Here is a 17,970-nt window from a genome sequence, read left to right as displayed (position 1 = left end):
GCCAAAGGGGGAGAGGGGAGAAAGTTTTGTTATTCCAAAATATTAATGAGATATTAAAAACAAGACAAATTTCCTGAAGTCCAGTTGTTATTTTTCGCCAACTTAAATACGAGCTTTGCTACAAATTGGTAGTCAATGCCTTCAAGGTAGTAAAGTTTAACTTGTCTGTAAGATTGCTGGGAGGAGTGACAGAAAGCAGTAATTTAGAAAGCGTATTGAAGCTCTGTGCAGTGTAATGTGGACCACTGGGTAGCAATTAATTTTTGTTAATGAAATTAAAACTAGATGTATGGAAGTGGTTATATGAAATGTATATGCTGCTAAACAGCTAACTGGTCCTTGGGGGTCTGCATTGTCATTATCTGTATGTAAATAATTTCAGCCAGCACCATCTAATGAGTCAAAATCTGCTCTGAAACTGTAACTGAGATTTGCGAGACACATTTTGAAAAACCCTTCTTCAACGTGTGGCCCTTACAAAGAAACCATGTCTGTCCTCTGATTAATTGTGTCTTATGTGGAGATATTTATAGGTTTTATTGTGTTTCAGAGGGGTTATTTCTAAACTCTAGGAATATCCCATGTTAATGGAGATGGGAAATTAAGGAACATTCAAAACCATTTAAGAGAAAGAAGGAGCACAGCTGAAAGGTCCCCAGTGATCCTTCCTAAATCTTATAGTTCTTATGTGGTGGGAAATAGATTTAAAAATAAAATGAAATAGTTAGCTGCGAAAGATTATCTGACTAAACCATGAAAACTGCTCTTTTCTGAGCATCAGAAAGTTCTGTTATTGAATTAGAAGCTGTCTCTTTCCTTCATATGCTTGTTAAATCATTGTGCTTCCTTAGCTCCCATAAGGTATATGGTACGATTTCCTCTTAACAGGCAATGAAGATAAATAGATCCTGTATCTTTGCTGTTTGCAGTTATCTTAAGCAAAACCAAAATTAAAGCAGAATCACTGCAGCATCATGCTCTTTACAGACTCTTGAGTACAAAGCAAAAAGTTGGAATACATCAGAAAGGATATAATACATGAGAACTAAAAAATGCATGTGTATATATATTTATAATTAATCACTAATAAGACCTCAAAAAAAAGTAATTAAAACAATATCTGAGCCTGATGTACTGTAACCAGATAAATGAAATTTACAGAGCGGACTGGAATATTTGGAATACCACGCTGTGTTTCTCACCTCTTTTTTCACAGCATGGGCATTATATCATGGTTGTGTACATTCCAGTTAGCTGCAAGTGAGAAATCACCGCTGAGGTTGCTGAAATGTCAGTGCCACAGATGCTGAGGACAAAAATGGATGGAGTTCCCTGTTAAAACTCTAATTATCAAAACTTGGAGGATCCAAGAGGAAAATGCGTGTGTCCTGTATGCTCTGAACTGCGGTCTAGCAGAGACACTGCCTGGCTGAAAAGCTATACAAACAAACCTGTGCCATAACCTATTTCAGATTTTAAAACACTGAGTGAATTTAGTCTCTGGTACACAAATACAGCTTTATGCTCTATAGTCTCGGAATACTCTTGAAAGTGGCTATGTGGTTTTTAAGCTCTTCAGCTGAACCGTGTATGGTCTGAAATACCCAGGTAGTTAGCATTCCTGCCAGTTTGATATGATGGAGACCTTTACTTGAACTGACCTCAGAAGGAGTAGAAGACTAATTGAGGCAGCCCTAGTTCTAGCTCTCTAGAGGTGCAAAACTGCAAATGGTATCTGGTGCATGCATAAAAAGATTTATGTAGTGGGAAAGGGATATAGGAAGGAAAAGACAGACTTTTCTGTCTCCATGTCTCATCAGCCTATTTCCCCTTCCCCCTGAAGCTTCAAGAAAAAAAAATTCCCATTTTAATCTCATAGCATGGTAAAATAATAAGTAAAATAAAAGATTAAAAAAAAAAAGTGCACCCAAACAATCCAGAAGGTAAAATTAGGACACTACTTGGGTGCCTCAGGGCTGTAATTAAAACTATCTAGATAAAAAAAAGATATTCTGCCTCAGATTTATGCTCTGAGAATAAGAAGAAAAAGGCTGAAAGTGAAACACAGCAAAAGAAATCCGTAATTCCAATGTATTCAACTTGCCCATCAGAAGAAATGGCATTAATTCAGGTACCCAATTACTGTAATGTGGTTCAGAGCACCTCAATAGGTGTTTCAATCTCAAGCCAGGACTAACATTTGTAATCCTTTAAATGCACTTAAGAAATTGATGTTACAGCCCCACAATCTGTTAGGGGCCTTGCTTCCTGGCTGATTGCAAAGTATCCCACCATTAATTGGATCATCAGAATGTGATCCGCGTTCTGGTCCCCGGATTATGTAAGACTGACTTTGCTCTGACGCGCTGAACCAGAGGCTTCTTTTGCTGGATATTTTGACCCTTAATGTAGATAAGTGGTATTTTTCATCAATCTTAGCTTGCATTAAAAAAGGGAAATGTCAGTTCAATGTGGGGCGTTTAACTTAATTCAACATCTTTTAATTTAATACCTTGGAAAAGTTAGTCCGTCTCCGACCTGCTGGAGACTTCTGCTGATGGAATGGTTTGTGGAGCAGGGCTTGGAGGCACGTCATTCCTGCTCCATGACACAGTCAGGTCCCAAAACTGTGTGTGTTTCATCCTTCATGAAAAGGAAAAAAGAAAAAAACCCCAAACCAAAACAACTACAACAACACCCCCACCTCACCCCCCAAAATGGCAACCTGGCCGTTCTTTATTGGTAATGAGTTTCCTTAGCTCCTTTGGACTGTTCTCTAATGACTGCTCTATATGCCTGAGGGAGAAGAGGCAAAAATAAATTAATTCAGTTTTTACTACCCTGGTGTTTTTTCTTGAGCTTCAGGTTTTCTTGGTTTTTTTTTCTTTCTTTTTTTTAAAAAAAAACCTTATTTTTTGAATCAGAATGCTTTGATTAATTGGCTCAATGTTCTTAACGGGCTTTAGTGCTGCAATAAGGCCTGGTCTGAAAATCCTCTACATAGACAACCTAAAATCCTGTTGAAAATATGGGACACTTTTTTCTGATAGAAGGAGGCTTTATGTAAAAAGAAAAATATTAGCAGGATAGGAACAGGACATGTTGTAACACTTTTTTTTCCCCTGTCTTTTTTTCGTGTACTGCATCATAAAAGCCCTCCTGGTGCTTCTTTCCCTGATATTGAGTGCGTTTATTCCAGTGGTACAGACAGAAGTTCAAAGGCGACTGCAAGGTTGCCTTTTTTTTTTTTTTTTCCCCAATGAAAATAGTAAGTTTTCCAGTTTTTTGAGCATTGCAACAGGCATCAGGTTGATCTGAGTCTTACCAAGGTTTTGGGAAAAGTGTTATGGGTATGGTGTCTTTTGGGCTTGTGATTGTTAGGGGTGAAGATGATGAGGTCAAGAGACTAACATCAGGTATTGTGGCCAGGGCTTGATATTTCTCATGGAACTGATGCTTAATAAACTTAGGTATGGCAGTGATTTCAGTAAAATTAGTGCTCACTTCCTATATAATTATATATATAGATATATGTGTGTGTTAAAAATCACGTGTGGAATCTGACATTTTTGGTGTCTCAGAGAAAGAGCAACCTCTTCATCTGTGTCACACAGAGGCAGAAGCTCATGGAGATCATTTGCAGCCGAAGCTGTTTGACTTGGGTCTCCATTCTTTTGTTTTCTGTCAAGATCTCGGTCTCATTTTTCCAACTCTCCCCTCTCCCACTTCTTTTGCAAGGTATTCAAATTTAGTGCCATACTGTGGGCAAGTAGTGCTGAGGCACAGCAGTGGTGAGGAGGTGGTTGGATTTCATGTTTCACTGTCATCTTCTAGGCTTTTTGGAGACTTTTTCTGAGAGGTTTTTAGAACTTCAGAGGTGAAGGAAAAAAAAAGATTTTGAGGCAACACATTTGTGAGAAATGTTTGATCCCAAGGAGAAGCAGATGGGAGAATGGCTCTTGAATTTCCTCCACTGTCCTGCTGACCAGGACCAGTTCAAAGTCTGCTGTGTAGGGAAAAAAAAGGTAAAAATTTTGAGCCAGTTTAAATGTGAGGTTTGGGTCAGTCTTGTTAGGCATCTCATCCATATGGTTTTTGCAGTCACTTAGGATGACACCTTGTGAGTTTCCTTAGCATGGCAGAGAACATAACTCTCCTTCCACACTACCTAGCTTTTGTAGATTGGCAGAATACCTAGATTAGCCTTCTCACTGGCTTCAGAGACAGTAAATACAGATATGTGAAAAGCCTTTTGGTGGGAGATGTTTTGTCGTATTAAACACAGGCAGGGAGAAAATTGTTCTGGCATTCAGAGTGAGATGAGTTGTTAACATTGATTGTGAATTGAGCAGGAGGAGGGAGTTTCTGGTGCTGCTTGGGGGATTTGGGTCCCTGTTGCTGGTACTCATACAAGGTATGTGGCTCATACATAAATGCCTGACCTTGCTTGCTTTTCCCCCTCTCATTATTTTTTCTCTTTCTCTTTTTTTCCTGATATGAACTGAATAGGTAGGCAGATAGATCCAGTTCTGGTCAGCCTAATTGGCGCTAGAGGTGATATGGTGTTATACCAGGATAGGGTCACCTTTAGGTTTAGGCTGCTGGCTGGAGCACAAGAAATACCTGTGCTTCCAGCAGCTCCCTGGCTGGTCCCTTTGAACTGCAGGGTGTAGTGGGCATGGTGGTCTTCTCTCGCTGCACTTGTTCCTGGATCTCACCTGGAACAATAGATACCCCTGAACTGTAAATAAGAACCCTGGATAGAGATTCGTATAAGCAGGTGATCAGCTGCTTGTTTATATTTGAAAAATATAATATTCTTCTATCAGGCATGTTTCACGCTACAGTGTTTGAATCTGTATTCTCCTTTAGAACTGCCCCCATGGAAGAAGAATGTGAGTTCCTGCTGCAATGTTATATTGTTGCTACACTAACATGTGAATAGAAGTCTGAAGATGTATACTTTAATTTATTGTCTATGAGGGAATTACACTGTTTAAATACTTTAATGGTCAGTATTGATTATTTGGCTGTGTTCAGTCCTGGCATACATAGAATCGCCTTTCCTGAAGTAAGTGAAGCTCTTTCTACTTCTGCCAGACCTAAGTTTAGGTTGGAGACTTCCAGTCTCATAACTCAGCTTGTTCAACACCAATACAAAGCTCTTTTATGAGAAGAGAAATATAAAGCAATATACGCAAGTCTGTAATTACTTTGGCCACAGAACAAACATATTGTTTCTTCCTGCTTGGAAGGGCCTAACCTTCTGCAGGGAGAATAAGATCTGTGATACCTCTGGTATTGATAGCATTCCTACAGCAACTGCATTTTCCGGCAAAATTTGTACTAGCATAAGATGCTTCTGGTTTATTCTGTTGTGTGGAGGGGAAAGGAAACTGTTTGTAGCTTGTGGCAATTCCTTCCTGGGCAATTGATTTTAAACAGTGCATCTCAGGGTGTTTCGCTGTATGGAGTTGCACTGGAAGTGTGTCACTTCCAATCTGTTTAATTGGAGTCTTGGATGACACTTCTTTGTTGCCTTATCCACGGATAGAAAGATGATACACATTTTAGCTTTAAGTACACTACAAGGTTGGAAAGTAAAGTTGAGTTTGCTCTGAAGCAGATATATTGGCTTCCCATGCTTTGAAGACAAATGGAGGCTCATCCATCGCTGCTACACGAGTATGCTGGTGCTGTTTCAGGTTGCTTTGGGTTAGGATTTCAGTTTGCCCTTCCTTCCTAATGGGGTCCCTTGGTGGAGAATGCCATCCAAGTGCAGGATGGATGAGGTGCCCTAAGGACCTGTATCATGCTTGCTTTTTAAGCAGTTCCTTGCTGAACTGTGAAGTAGACTTTTCTTGGAATGCTGTTTGAGGATATGAATTCAACTTTGAGACAAAAAACCCAAAACAAACACCACATACATAGCATTTTGTCAGCCTGAAAGCACACAGTAACAGTATTCATATGCATCTAAAATTATGTTCCTGTAATGCCTTCAGTACTTCCCCAGGGCTCCTTTCTTTGTTCCAACTCCCTGTGGAAGAAGCTGAGAAAAATAGCTGGTGTGTTCACTCCGGCCACTGTCAGCGCCAGGCTCGCAGCAGAATTAATTCTGTCCTCCCTAATGACCATCAGTTACCTCATTGCCAGGGAAGGGGCTCCTCTGTCTGTAGGATCACAGTAACCAAGTTTGGTTATGCAAGAAAACACGCTGCAAAGGCTGGAGGGTTCCTGCTTGCCTGTGTGGCTCGGTGACATGGGTTTCTCTGTTGGGTGACACTTACCTGTCCCCAGGGTGGGCTATCTAGGAATAGCTGGCATGCCTGATGCTTGGTGTGTTACTGGTTTTGGTTTTTCTTTGGAAACTTAACCAAGTGTTTCCTTCACATTATGGGGAAAAAGATTTAAAAGAAGGGGGCAGGATGAAACAAACCCATGTGTTATATCCGTTGTGATCGTGTCCTGCCCTGGGGTTCTTGCTTCCCTGAACACGTTTGTAAGACCAAGTGCATTTCTGTACAATGTTTCTTTGCACTGGGATGCGTGCTTTTTTGAGGTTGGACTTTTCTTTAAATTCAGAGTCCACCTTTCAACAGGTCGACCTGCACACAATGCAAATATTTTTCAAGGCAATGTTGCTTAATTTCTGCAAATTCAGACCATCTTATGCAGTGATGCAAAACTCATTCTCTGTTTCCTAGACTGGCTATGAACTTTACCTGTACACTTAGTTGGATGCTGTTGGCAAAAATGTAGGAGAAAAATGTCCTAGAAGGGAGCAGTAATCAGATTCTGCTGTGTTGTGAGCAATAGCTCACATGTACTAGGGTGTGAAGCTGAGCACATCCCTTTTAAATGGTTGGTTTTGGTTTTAGTGTTGAGCCCAGCTGTTCCTTGAAACACTCTGTACAGTACAGTAATTTAGAGTGTAATGATCTCGTATAAGGAGGCAGATGTGAATCACAGGTGAACTGCTTCGGAATGATGGCAAGGGTGTGAGCACTTCCCCTGCCCTTGTCTTCCCCTCCCAGTCTCTCAGTCTCCTAGATTGATTTTCTCATCTCCCACTGCTTTTTTGCAACACAGGTGGGCATGTTCCAGTATGAGTCTGATGAGCCTGCTGTGTACTGGTTGATCTGGTTCTTATGGTTGATTTTAATGTCTTTTTTCACTTTGCGTACCCTAAGAAACCCCTACTGCCTCAAGTAGCTTTCAATATACCAATAATTGTATGTCATAGTGAGACGCAAAACAGAGAACATGTCTTCACCCAAGATTTGGAAGTGGTAGGAAATGAACTCTTACCCTTCTTTTGCTTTTTAGATCTTTAAGTCCTAAGCCACCCTAAATCTACTGTCCCTATAAAAAGCTGCATTTTAAAAGGCTTTAGGAGGCTTGCTGACCTTGCAACCTACTTTGTAAGGAGTCTGCACCCACAGCTATTAAACAAAATTAATTTCAGCACTTTTAAATTGTTAATCTTGCAAAAGACAACTTGCTTGCTCTCCAGTGATCCCACAGGTCATCATTCTGTGAGCTGCAAGCCATCACCAGGGTTCATGGCTCTCAACATCATGAGAATGCTTGTGGTCTCCCAATTGCCTTAAAAAATTAATTCCTCTGCCCTCCACGTTTCCTCCTGAGCAGCGCTTTGAGATCTGGGCTGTTCGTGAGCTGGTTGTGTGTAGCAGCTATTCATTGGTAGCCATGCCACAGATTATTCCCATTCTGAAGTTATTCTGTCCTATCTCAGTTGCTTCTCAACTCATGGGAATGAACTTGGGGCAGCAGGACATGAATTCAGGTAGGAAATGACAGGTTTTTTCTTTGGGGGTGTTAGGGTTCCTATTAAAAGGGTGATGTCTCTTAAGTTACATTTCCCCATATCCATGGGGCAGATGCCTTACCAGGTATTAATTTATTTTGCATCTTCTTAAGTATATTTGTTATTCCTGGCCATGAAACTTGGAAATGTTGCCTTTTTTCCCCCAGGTGGGATATGTGTGAAAGCACTGGGGGTGGGGGAGAAAGTCCACGCTGTATCTGCTATTATCATGCCGGGTTGTCCCTGCTCCTTCCACCTCTTTTGTCTCTGCCACTCAAGCCAATTTCAGCCATCCGCCGACTCTCATTTGGGATAATAGCCTCTCTTTTTACTGTTGTCTTGTCATGTTTGATTCGGCAGCACAAGGGTTTTAAATTAGCCAAAACGTTTGCATGCTGGGCTTACTCCGCTGCCACTACCAGTCGTAGAGCCACTAAACCACTTGATGCTGAAATTGATGATTGCTCGGAAGGAATAAGAAATTGTTGGTGGCTACCGGGAAGATTCATTCACGCCGAGCCCCTTTTAAGGAACCTGGGGGGGAGGGAGAGAGAGATTTCCTCCAGTTTCCTGCTGCCTGGCTGGTGGTTGCATTGTGCTTGTGCCAGGTTCCTGCTGAGTGATTACAGCCTTGCTAGGCTGCGTAGTTCCTGTGATTTCAACATAAAAACAGAAGAAGAAAAATATAGAGGGAAAGGAAAGGGGGAGGGATGGAGCTCCAAAGACTTGTAGTTCAATTCAGTAACGTAGAATTGTGATGTTTTAACTCACTGCCCGCCTTTTTGTTGTTGTTGTTGTCTAATTTATTCCCCCTGGCTGAAAAATTACTTGTTAGAAGTTCTACTCGGTAGAAAAACTACTGCATTGGCCTGCTTTTGTTGGTGATACTAAACTGCAGCTGGGCTGTAAGCAGTTTTTAATATTCTCTGGATTAAAAATGATCCATCAGCAATGGGATCAGGGATCACCAAGAAACTGTACAAACTGCCTAATAATACCCCCACATGCCCCCCCTAAATGCCTTTTACTTGTTTACATTCATGCTTAAAGACATGAGGGGACAGAAGTTCGAAGGGATAAGAAAATGACAGTGCTTAAAAAGCCATAAAAAGAGAAATTAATGTTGGGTTAAATGTGAACAGCTTGGCTTGTATGATGGATACAATTATATTTCAGAACTACATACAATCACATATGCAAAGTGAAAGAATCTTTTATTTCTATTGAGTGGATTTCTGTTTGAACAAGGGAGTATTTTGTTATTTTAGTTTATTTTTCATATTGCACCACTAACTCCTGGGTTCTAGTGATGACAGGTAGTCGAAAGGCTAGTAAGAGATCCGTGTAAAATGGCTCAGGGTTTCCAAGTCCAAAGACCAACACCATCTATCAGAAAATAGTAGCAATTGTTAATTTTAAACAAAACAACCATCCAGACCCTCTATTAGCCATATATGCAAGTTCCCAGACAGTTAGAAACATGGCTTCAGATATATAATTCATTATACAGTGTCACAAGTAAGACCCTAAATAAACACGTGGGAATATGATTGCATAGCATACAAGCCAAGAAAGATGTTCTCATTGTATGTAATGTTGCCAACATTATTGTTACTAATATTCTAGCACTTTTTTCCTGATTACTAAGCCACATGTTCTCTTGAAAAATAGAACCTTTTTCTGCCAAAAGAAAAGAAAAAAAAACTCGTAAATTTGACGGTGTTGGCATTCAACTTTTTTTTTTCTCTTGCATGTAAATAAATCATGAAGAAATCATATAAATTACTCAAGCTCTAAAAATACAAATCTAACTAAGAGGCCAAATCTCTGGGGCCCAGGAGTGGTGTGCTGTTGTGCAAGCCCAGCTCTAAGGGCTTCTGTCCATGCCAATTAGCAGTAGATTGGAAAGCCAGGCGACCATGATGGGTTTCGTCCTGTTATCTAACTGCTGCACTGTTCAGAATTGCTGATTTCCCTGCAAAATCATGACAGATGTATTACAGGAAAATATATTGGCTGAGTAGCTAGTGAGAGAGTTAATGCAAGGGATAATAAGTAGCTAAGGCTACGTCCTCCAGCAGACTTTGATGTGGTTTGATAATATATGGGGACGGGTCAATCTGCCCTATTAGCAAATGTAGCCCGTTTATGCTCTACATACAAACTAGAGATTTGATAAAGCACTAAATTAGTTTTCACAAGGTATTAGATGTTAGATACTTAATGGGATCATCATGCTTTTGCTACACTTGGTTAGGATGTGTTCTGTAACAGAGGCATGCGGCAGCATGACATTTCACCAGGAAAGGAAGCATGTCTTGTGACTGAATCACGAGTCTGGGAATTAGAACATCCAGGCATTGCTTGGCTTCTGAATTACTGTCTCCCTGACTTGGAGAAAGGTTTCTCTTTTCACATCTGCAGAATGGGACTGTGTTCTTCCCTTTCCTCTTGGCCTCTTTGCAAAGCCTCTTTGCTTTTAAATTATTATTTTTTTTAATCCTTGGGAGTAAGTAATCATAAATCTGTGACGCTTCAGTCATATGAGAATAATTCTGTCCCACTCAGTAGGTGCTGAGAAAGTCCCTAGACTTGATATCAGAGAATTTACAGGTTCAAGCAAATCTGGATAAGAAACTTTAGTAAATTGTGAAAGGAGAAGCTGACAGTTTAGATGTACTACTGCATTCTGCATTTCCTCTGTGCCAGTAGTCACCTAGTAATTTACAATGTAACTAAGACCAATAGTTTAGTGAAGCCAATAACATTTTTATAGTCTAAAATCCATTGGCAAGATATGTCATGTGGGTACAAATGTGCATACCTGTACCCATTCTAGCAGTGGGAAATGTGGGTGAAAAAGTCAGCCTTCCTGGGGCCATGCAGAACCTTCAGAAAATTATGCTTAAAAACCCATTAAGTACTTTGTGCTCCTCAAATGGATCTAATTTTTTGCTAACATTATTTACCCTCTGTTTACAGACAATGTTCTTAAATACATTTGGAATGAATCATTTCACTTTCTCTAACATCTCACTGCATATGCAAGTAACTGATCCTGAATGACCGCTGCCAGGCTTTGCACTTTGAGCGCTAGGGAGGCATTCTTGCTTTTTTGTGAAATGCAGCAAGAGTGTCATGTATAAAATGATCCTGTTTGAAAGGGATAGAAGCCGTATCCCAGTACAGATCACAGTGGAAAATTACTCAAAATTACATGACAGCTTCTCCCCCATTTACCTTCTTCCCCTCCCTTTCCATTTCTCAGCCTGTTTCCCAGTTGGGCTGTGGTAAGAAACACATCATGTATTGTTATGTTTTAGTTTACTGTTACTAATAATGCCTTTGCCTCTTTCATTAGCATGTTCTTTATAGGATTGTAAAAGGGCACTGGTACCATTTGGCCTCTGAGGTGGTACTGCCGCTATCCCAAGGACTGAGATGATTTTGAAGGGGATGGGTTGCACCCTGGCCTTGGCAGTGGGATGCATAGCTCCAGCAGAAGCCTTGGGTTAAAATCCTATGGCTCAAAACCCGCTGAGGCCAGTCTGGACTTTAGATTCTTTTATAAACAAGAAGACTTTGCCTTGTAACTCCTGCTAAGCCTGCACCTGATGAGCTGCTTGGAGCTGGAGGGCTGTGTTTTCCCTAATAAATTCCTTTTTTTGAACCCACTTGTTAGTCAAGCATTGTGCACACTAACTACAGCGAGGGCCCTGGGCATAAATTACTCTCACGTGGCACTGTCTCCGAGCAGCCCCCCAGTTATGGATTACTTTGTTCTCGACTTGACAGGAACATAATTAGAACTGTTGATGAAATCTACCAAATTGTTCCTCCGTGGCCTCAATGGTCAGGAAATTTGGCTGAGTCGTATTTGTCACCGACGTAAAGGCTCTAAACACTTCATATTAACTATGTTATTAATGTGCCCTCTAATCTGTCCGTGAATTGGTAACACTTGGAGGGAGCTTGTGCTCTAATAGCACCTTGTGATGAATTCATTGCAATGCTGTTCAAAAGTTTCTGGAGGGTGGGGAAATAAAAAAAAAAAAGAAACCTTAATAAAAAGTGCATATTTCTAGGTTGTTTCTTTTTTCTGTATGTGCATTCTTATGTTATACAGTTTTGTTTTGTTTTGCTTAACTGGAGATTCATTTAGGCTTTACATTGACAGACCGTTTTCTGTTCTATAGGATTTGCTGACATTTGGGCTGTTTCATTGCCAGAGGAGGCTTTGTGTGTCCCAAAGGAAGTGAGTGATCTGGCCATAACAAATCCTGCCAAAATATTTTAACACCGTTACGATTTTCTAATGCAATGCGTAGTGAATGTGACTAGAAAAGGATGGTGAGTCCATGAAGGGGGTTCGCTCCCTCTCCTCTGCCATTTGTCTGGTGAAACGAGCACGCCGCAGCTGCCGGGGGGTGGGAGACCACAGCCAGCAGTGGGGGGGGGTGTTTGCCTCCTGAAGTGTGTCCCTTCAGGTGCTGCGAGGCTTAATCTTTAAACCAACCTTTCAAATTTTGCTCCTGCTCTTGAACTTTGTAGAGTCGCAGGGTCGTAAGAGACAGCGTTTTGGTGATGTTAAAAAATGTGTTTAGGCTGATGGAAGTGTTTAGTAAGTTTAAAAGGGAAATGTGTTAGACACTTATGGACAAGAGAAGGGTTGGTGGCTGAAGGTCCTGGAAGTTGACAGACTCTTGCCTTCAAAATGAAGAGTTGTCTCATACTTCAGAATAGTTTTGATGAGCATTATGGTGGCTCTTAACTATATGCAACTCTAGTTAAAATGATAGAACACAAAATTAAGTTCTCACATCTAGTGTTCAGGGGTTGAAGACAATTCAGACAACCTAATGTTTGGCTTAGAGCTGTAGGTATGGGAAAGCTAAAATTTATATTCCCAAGCTATTCTCTAGAGCAGCAAGTAAATTAACTGCTGTTTTTATAATACCTTGGTGATTTGTTTCTATTAAATTTAATACCATCCACTCCTCTCTCTCTCCCCCCCATCCCCACAAAAAACCCAACCCAAATATAACTAAAGTTAGTCTTTGGTGAGCAATTTAAAACCCAAAACCAGTAAGCAATTTGAAATGTGCTGACTGCAGAATATCAGCCATCATTATGTGTCCAGCATGTACTATGTTGGATTACTCTGGCAATTGGTTTCTGCGCCAGGGTAAACTCATGTGTCTTTAGTCAATTTTACATTTATATACTTAAAAATAAACAAAGTAGCTGTGTGCACCAGCAAGTTTTACTGAAGGTAGAAAAGCTACAGAGAAACAGAAAAATTGAGCAATCCCACAGCTTTTGCTCAGGTGGGCATTAGTAAAATGGCCTTTTGCTGTTAATGGTCTTTCCCACTTGGATGTTTCTTTGTCTTTGAATATCAGATAGAATTGCAAGTTCTCACACTCATCTCCTGAGCTCTTGTTCAGGTTTTCAGCGCTCACACAAACATTCTGTTCCCTGTGGCCACCATATATGGCATTTCCCAGGTCCCAGGGGCAATGATGCTGTCCCCAACAGGAGGGAAGTGTTAACCTGGGAGTTAGGACTTACTTTCAGATTTTATTTTAGGATCTTAATACTCATAAATGAAATGGGATTCTTAACTCTGCATTTTTCTCATGCAAATCAATCTATTTCTAGTAATGAGCAATTTAAGTATTTTTTTTAATATTGTAGTTGCCATCTCGGGAAATCAGGATCAGAATTCAGGATGCTCAAATTAGGTGTTAGTGCATAGAGATATTCTGTTGATGAATCTATTATTAGAATGAAGCAGTACTTTCCCTGGGTCTGTTTCTTTTCACTGCTTTTGTCTCTTTTTCTCTCTCAAGTCATCTTGTGTAAGTTTATTCTTCTATTCTTTAATTTCACCTCACCATTTAATTAATTTCTACCAAAGACATGGGCTCTTTAAGGACTTTCTAAATTATTAGATCTTGTTACTTATTTGCAGTGAGTTCAAAACTGAGTTCCATTTTCTTTTGTCATAGTCTAGTTTTACCACTGTTCTACAATGGGACATTATTTGGGGCATTCTTCCCCAAATGCATTCTTTATGCTGTCCTGGCTGTACTTTGTCTGCTTTTATAATATGCATTTGCTACTAAAAATTTTATATAAGTGAATGAGTGTTGTGTTATCCTTAATAACACAGGGATATAAATGTCATTCATTTTCTGGGTTTGGGTTTTTTTTTGTTTGTTTGTTTGTTTTAAGTTTTTAATGGAAATTTCATGATATGCATCCTGTACATACAAATCTAATTTGTCACTCAGTAGAACCAAATGCATGAGGAGCTTAATCCTGATTTAATTTGTTTAAGAATAGGAAGTAAAACTACTTCTGTGGAAACCAAGGCACTTACTCAAGGCAGGGAGGTCAGGAATGGGATTCTAAAATCATAATTGGGTCCTGGAATATAAATTTGGTAAAACTGTATGCTCTCATTGTATCAGCTGTGGAGAGCATATGCTAGGAGATGCTTGTGTTCAAAATCAGGTTGCATAGTTAATCATTCTAAGAAATAGACTTATCACTTCATAAACTCTAGCAAAGACTGTTTTCTTTTCCAAACATTTAAATTACTGAGCCATTTTATACATTAGAACCCAATTATGACTTGCATGGTATTTCAAAGTTTTCAAAGCTGATTTTTTTTTAGGAACTGTGCACAGTCTGAGGCTTTAGCACTGAGTGGTTCATATTTTCAACTGTAGGGTTTTTTCTTCCAAAATACTGTTTCGAGAATGTTCATAACCAGACTAATCAGTACAAATCCCAAGCAGCCAGTTCTGGAACATGCTGCATGTCTCCTAAAACTAGCAAATCCCAGTGTGACCATTGAGCTCCGGAATATAGCTTAAAAATACTTTATTTCCTTTTTCTAAGATGGTGAAGACCAGGTTAAAGTAAAGGGTTTTTCTGCCACCTCTTTTTTGCCGCATTATACAGACTGTGTGCAAAACACATTCAGAAAGAAATAAAAATCAAGATATGTTGCAGGATTTTAAGGAATGAGATTTAGCTGCTACTGATCAGAAATACTTCTTTTAAACACCACCTTCTTGTTTCTAGGGGTCAGCTTAGCACTTGAGCTATATATCACTTTAAAAAGCCCCAAACCATCCAAAACTCCAGAATAATCTTTTGTCTTACTCATTTGGGTGCCGGGTTGTCAGCAGAGAAGTGTATTAATGTGAACCAGATCACACTGATTTGGTCAGGAAATTACCACTGTGGTTCTGTATAATGCAGTAGCTAGGCAGAGGTGTGTTACAAATATGAAGATATAAAAAATGCACATGACACTGGCACCATGATGAGACCACTTGCCAAAGGCACCCTAGTCCTGAGCATAGAAAGTTATTCCCAGACCTTTTGGGAATTAGTAGGATGGTGTTTGGTAAACATTACATTCCTAAATCAAAGCTTAGCTACCATGAATATGAGGGGAAATTAAGTTTATAAGATCAAGTACTCCTACTTTAAAGGCCAAACAAGAGTGAGAATAAGTTTTCAAAATCAGGAAGCTGCTTTATAAATACTGTCATGGACCCAGGATCCCTGTATAAGAAGAAACAAAGCTATTTGCTTTAACAAAAAGAACTTTAGAGTTGAGATGCGAGCCTGGTGCTTCTCTTCATGAAGAGATTGTATGAATGAAAGGTTGCAAAGATATTAGAATTTACTAAGTCATACTTGTCAATGACTTCTCATGCTAGATATTTAAAGTTCAAGTGCTTGTTTGCTTTAGTTAAGTGCTCTGAAGTGCTTTTAAAAGTGTTGGCCCATTTATATAAATAAATTGAGAAACTCTATTGATAGTCTTCCTAGTCAGTGTGTGTTACCCAATATTTGAATATCCTTCCTTAAGTCCCAAAAAGATTTGCACTAGCGACTTCTAAAACACGTGAGGCTTTGTTAATGGAGCATTGTGTTATTTTATCATAGACATTGCCAGAAATGCAGTTTCTTGGTTGCACACAACCAGGAGGAGGAAATAGAGGGCAGTCAGTAGCTCAGAAACTTATTTATCCAGAACTTAAGTGTGACTTGAGAGGAAGAATGAGCTGGAGGCCTGATTTCCTCTTGGAACATTTGCAGTAGGGAATTAATACTTACATCTTTCCCACAGTTTTTCCCCTCTCCTGCTTAGCTGTGCTAACTCAGGAATCTCTTTTAGTGCTCCGAGTCAGGCAACCAAATTTAAACACATTCTCAAACCATGGTAAAATCCTGTTTGCACACATATGGCCACTCACAGAAAGGAAGGAAACTACCAACACTGCTAGTGAAGGTGAAGGTTGGGATGGTGATTACTGGCTTCCCCACAGTGATCCCTACCTGGCAGTGCTGCAGTGCTTCCTTACTAGTTGTTCTCCTCAAAACATTGCTCTTCTGGAGTCATGTCCTTTAACCTAATGATACTGTTTGATACTGAAAGCCAAAGAATGTAATAAGATTGTGTATTAAAATTTAGCCTTTTTCTGTGGATAAAGAAATAAGCATTATTTGGAGGGATCATGGGGGAGACCTTATGCAGGAAGATCAGGGCAGTTATCTCCAGAAAAAGTAAAATGAATACCGTTATCAACTATCCTCCAAAATGCAATGTAGTGTGATCAATAGAGTGCTGTCTTAAAAATAAAACTGCATCCTTCTTTAAAAAAAAAGCAACAATCAGCTTGTCCTAATAATTTTAATCTGCATGTCCAGTCTTTTTGCCTACTTTAGTTACTGTTGGTGAGATAAAGGGGGTGTCATAAGCAGGTGAATTTAGAGCTGTTGCTAATTTAAACTGCATTTAATAAAACACAAGTTTGAGATATCTTACAAATCAGTGAATGTGGCATAGTTTGAAGATTGCTTTTGTCAAGTTTGATTAGCTCAAAGAGAAACCTTTTCTAAATATTGGTTGAGAGATTAATCAGACAATGTAAGACCTTGAATTATTCCTCATCACAGGAAAACAACATAATGTATTATCTCATTTGAAGACTGAAAAAATGTAACTTTTGAGGAATTAAAATTTGTGTTTTAAATATTCTACTCAAGGCAAAATTTCAGGCTGTTCCTTTTTTTGAGTGACTTGTAATTTTTCCATATTATGCTTCACTTTCTACAGCATATTCCCATATTACAAGCTGATAGTACCAACATCATTACATTGAAGGATGTTCTCATTATTGACTCCATTCTCAATTAATTATAAGTTTGTCATGTTTTAATGAGTAGGATTAAACTTTCATATTCCAAATATATGTCTTGCGTTGCTTGCTTAGAAGCTTTCTAAAGAGTGTGGCAGATCAACTTCTCTGAATCTTTAGAAGGAAACAAAATATTCTTTGTGCACATTAAAAAGTGTTTGCTGTATTTACAAACACTTGCAGAAAAGGTTTAATAGCTCTCTGCTTTGGAACAAAAGTATAGAATTTGGGCAAAAGCTGTGCTGGTCTTTTAGCCTTCCCTGTCACAAAAACTGTTGTTGTCTTCACTAAAATAGAAATTCATATAGATCTCTGCTATGTCCTGTAAAATAAAGGATGGCAAAAGGGAGAATAGCACTGATATATTTCAGGCATACCCTAGTTTTCACTGGATGATCTGTATTCCTCTTCAGTAAATCCCAGCTTCTTTCTCTGGCCTTTTTTCTCCCCCCAAAATGAGAAGGTACTTTGTACTTTTACTTAATTGCCCTGTCTCACAAAACCGTGGCACATTTGCATGGAAGCTGCTGCCACCTGTGCTTTTCAGATTCGGTCCAGTGCAGCTCTGCAGGGCGTCTGTCAGGCTTTCTCTCCTAACTTCACTGTGCATTATTAGGTCCTGTTTGCTAACATAGATCCTGGTCATATTTTCTAGCAGAAGTTTTGTGTTCATTTGTCTTTTATTTCCTTCTTCAACTTCACACTTTTCTCATTAGTATAGATTGAATAATTTCTAGGAGTGCTTCTTCTTTTGCTTATTTGCCTGCAAAACATACACACAGGATGGATGTATTCTAGCCCTCTTGTGGGTTCACTTCTGCTGATTTCAGTATGCTTAGGGGGTTTTTCCCCCCCAGTATATCAGTAATAATTAGGCACCTGTAAACAATAAGCACCAGTAAGTTTGGAGTC

General features: G+C 39.5%; 1 protein-coding gene across 49 annotated transcripts in view; it reads left to right on the top strand.

The window, feature by feature from the left end:
- Window positions 1-17,970, top strand: part of ESRRG (estrogen related receptor gamma) — a 371,594-nt gene that overhangs the window by 133,558 nt on the left and 220,066 nt on the right. For 20 of the 49 annotated variants that reach the window (XM_021547568.4, XM_085577146.1, XM_085577144.1 and 17 more), the window contains one exon: window positions 12,028-12,086. The exons of 13 other annotated variants lie outside the window; for them this stretch is intronic. Coding sequence is in view for 22 of the 36 variants with exons in the window: in XM_085577118.1 (XP_085433244.1) it covers window positions 12,028-12,086 (59 nt within the window). In the remaining 14 variants the exon portion in view is untranslated. Of the gene's footprint in view, window positions 1-12,027; window positions 12,182-17,970 lie in introns of all 49 variants that reach the window. 16 more of the 49 variants (XM_021547563.4, XM_021547562.4, XM_077781875.2 and 13 more) reach the window with 1 other exon arrangement.

Source organism: Lonchura striata, chromosome 3, assembly GCF_050655825.1.
Source record: "Lonchura striata isolate lonStrDom1 chromosome 3, ASM5065582v1, whole genome shotgun sequence".
Lineage (NCBI taxonomy): Eukaryota > Metazoa > Chordata > Aves > Passeriformes > Estrildidae > Lonchura > Lonchura striata.
The sequence above is the reverse complement of the archived record's forward strand: the minus strand, read 5'-3'. Positions and strand labels throughout refer to the sequence as shown.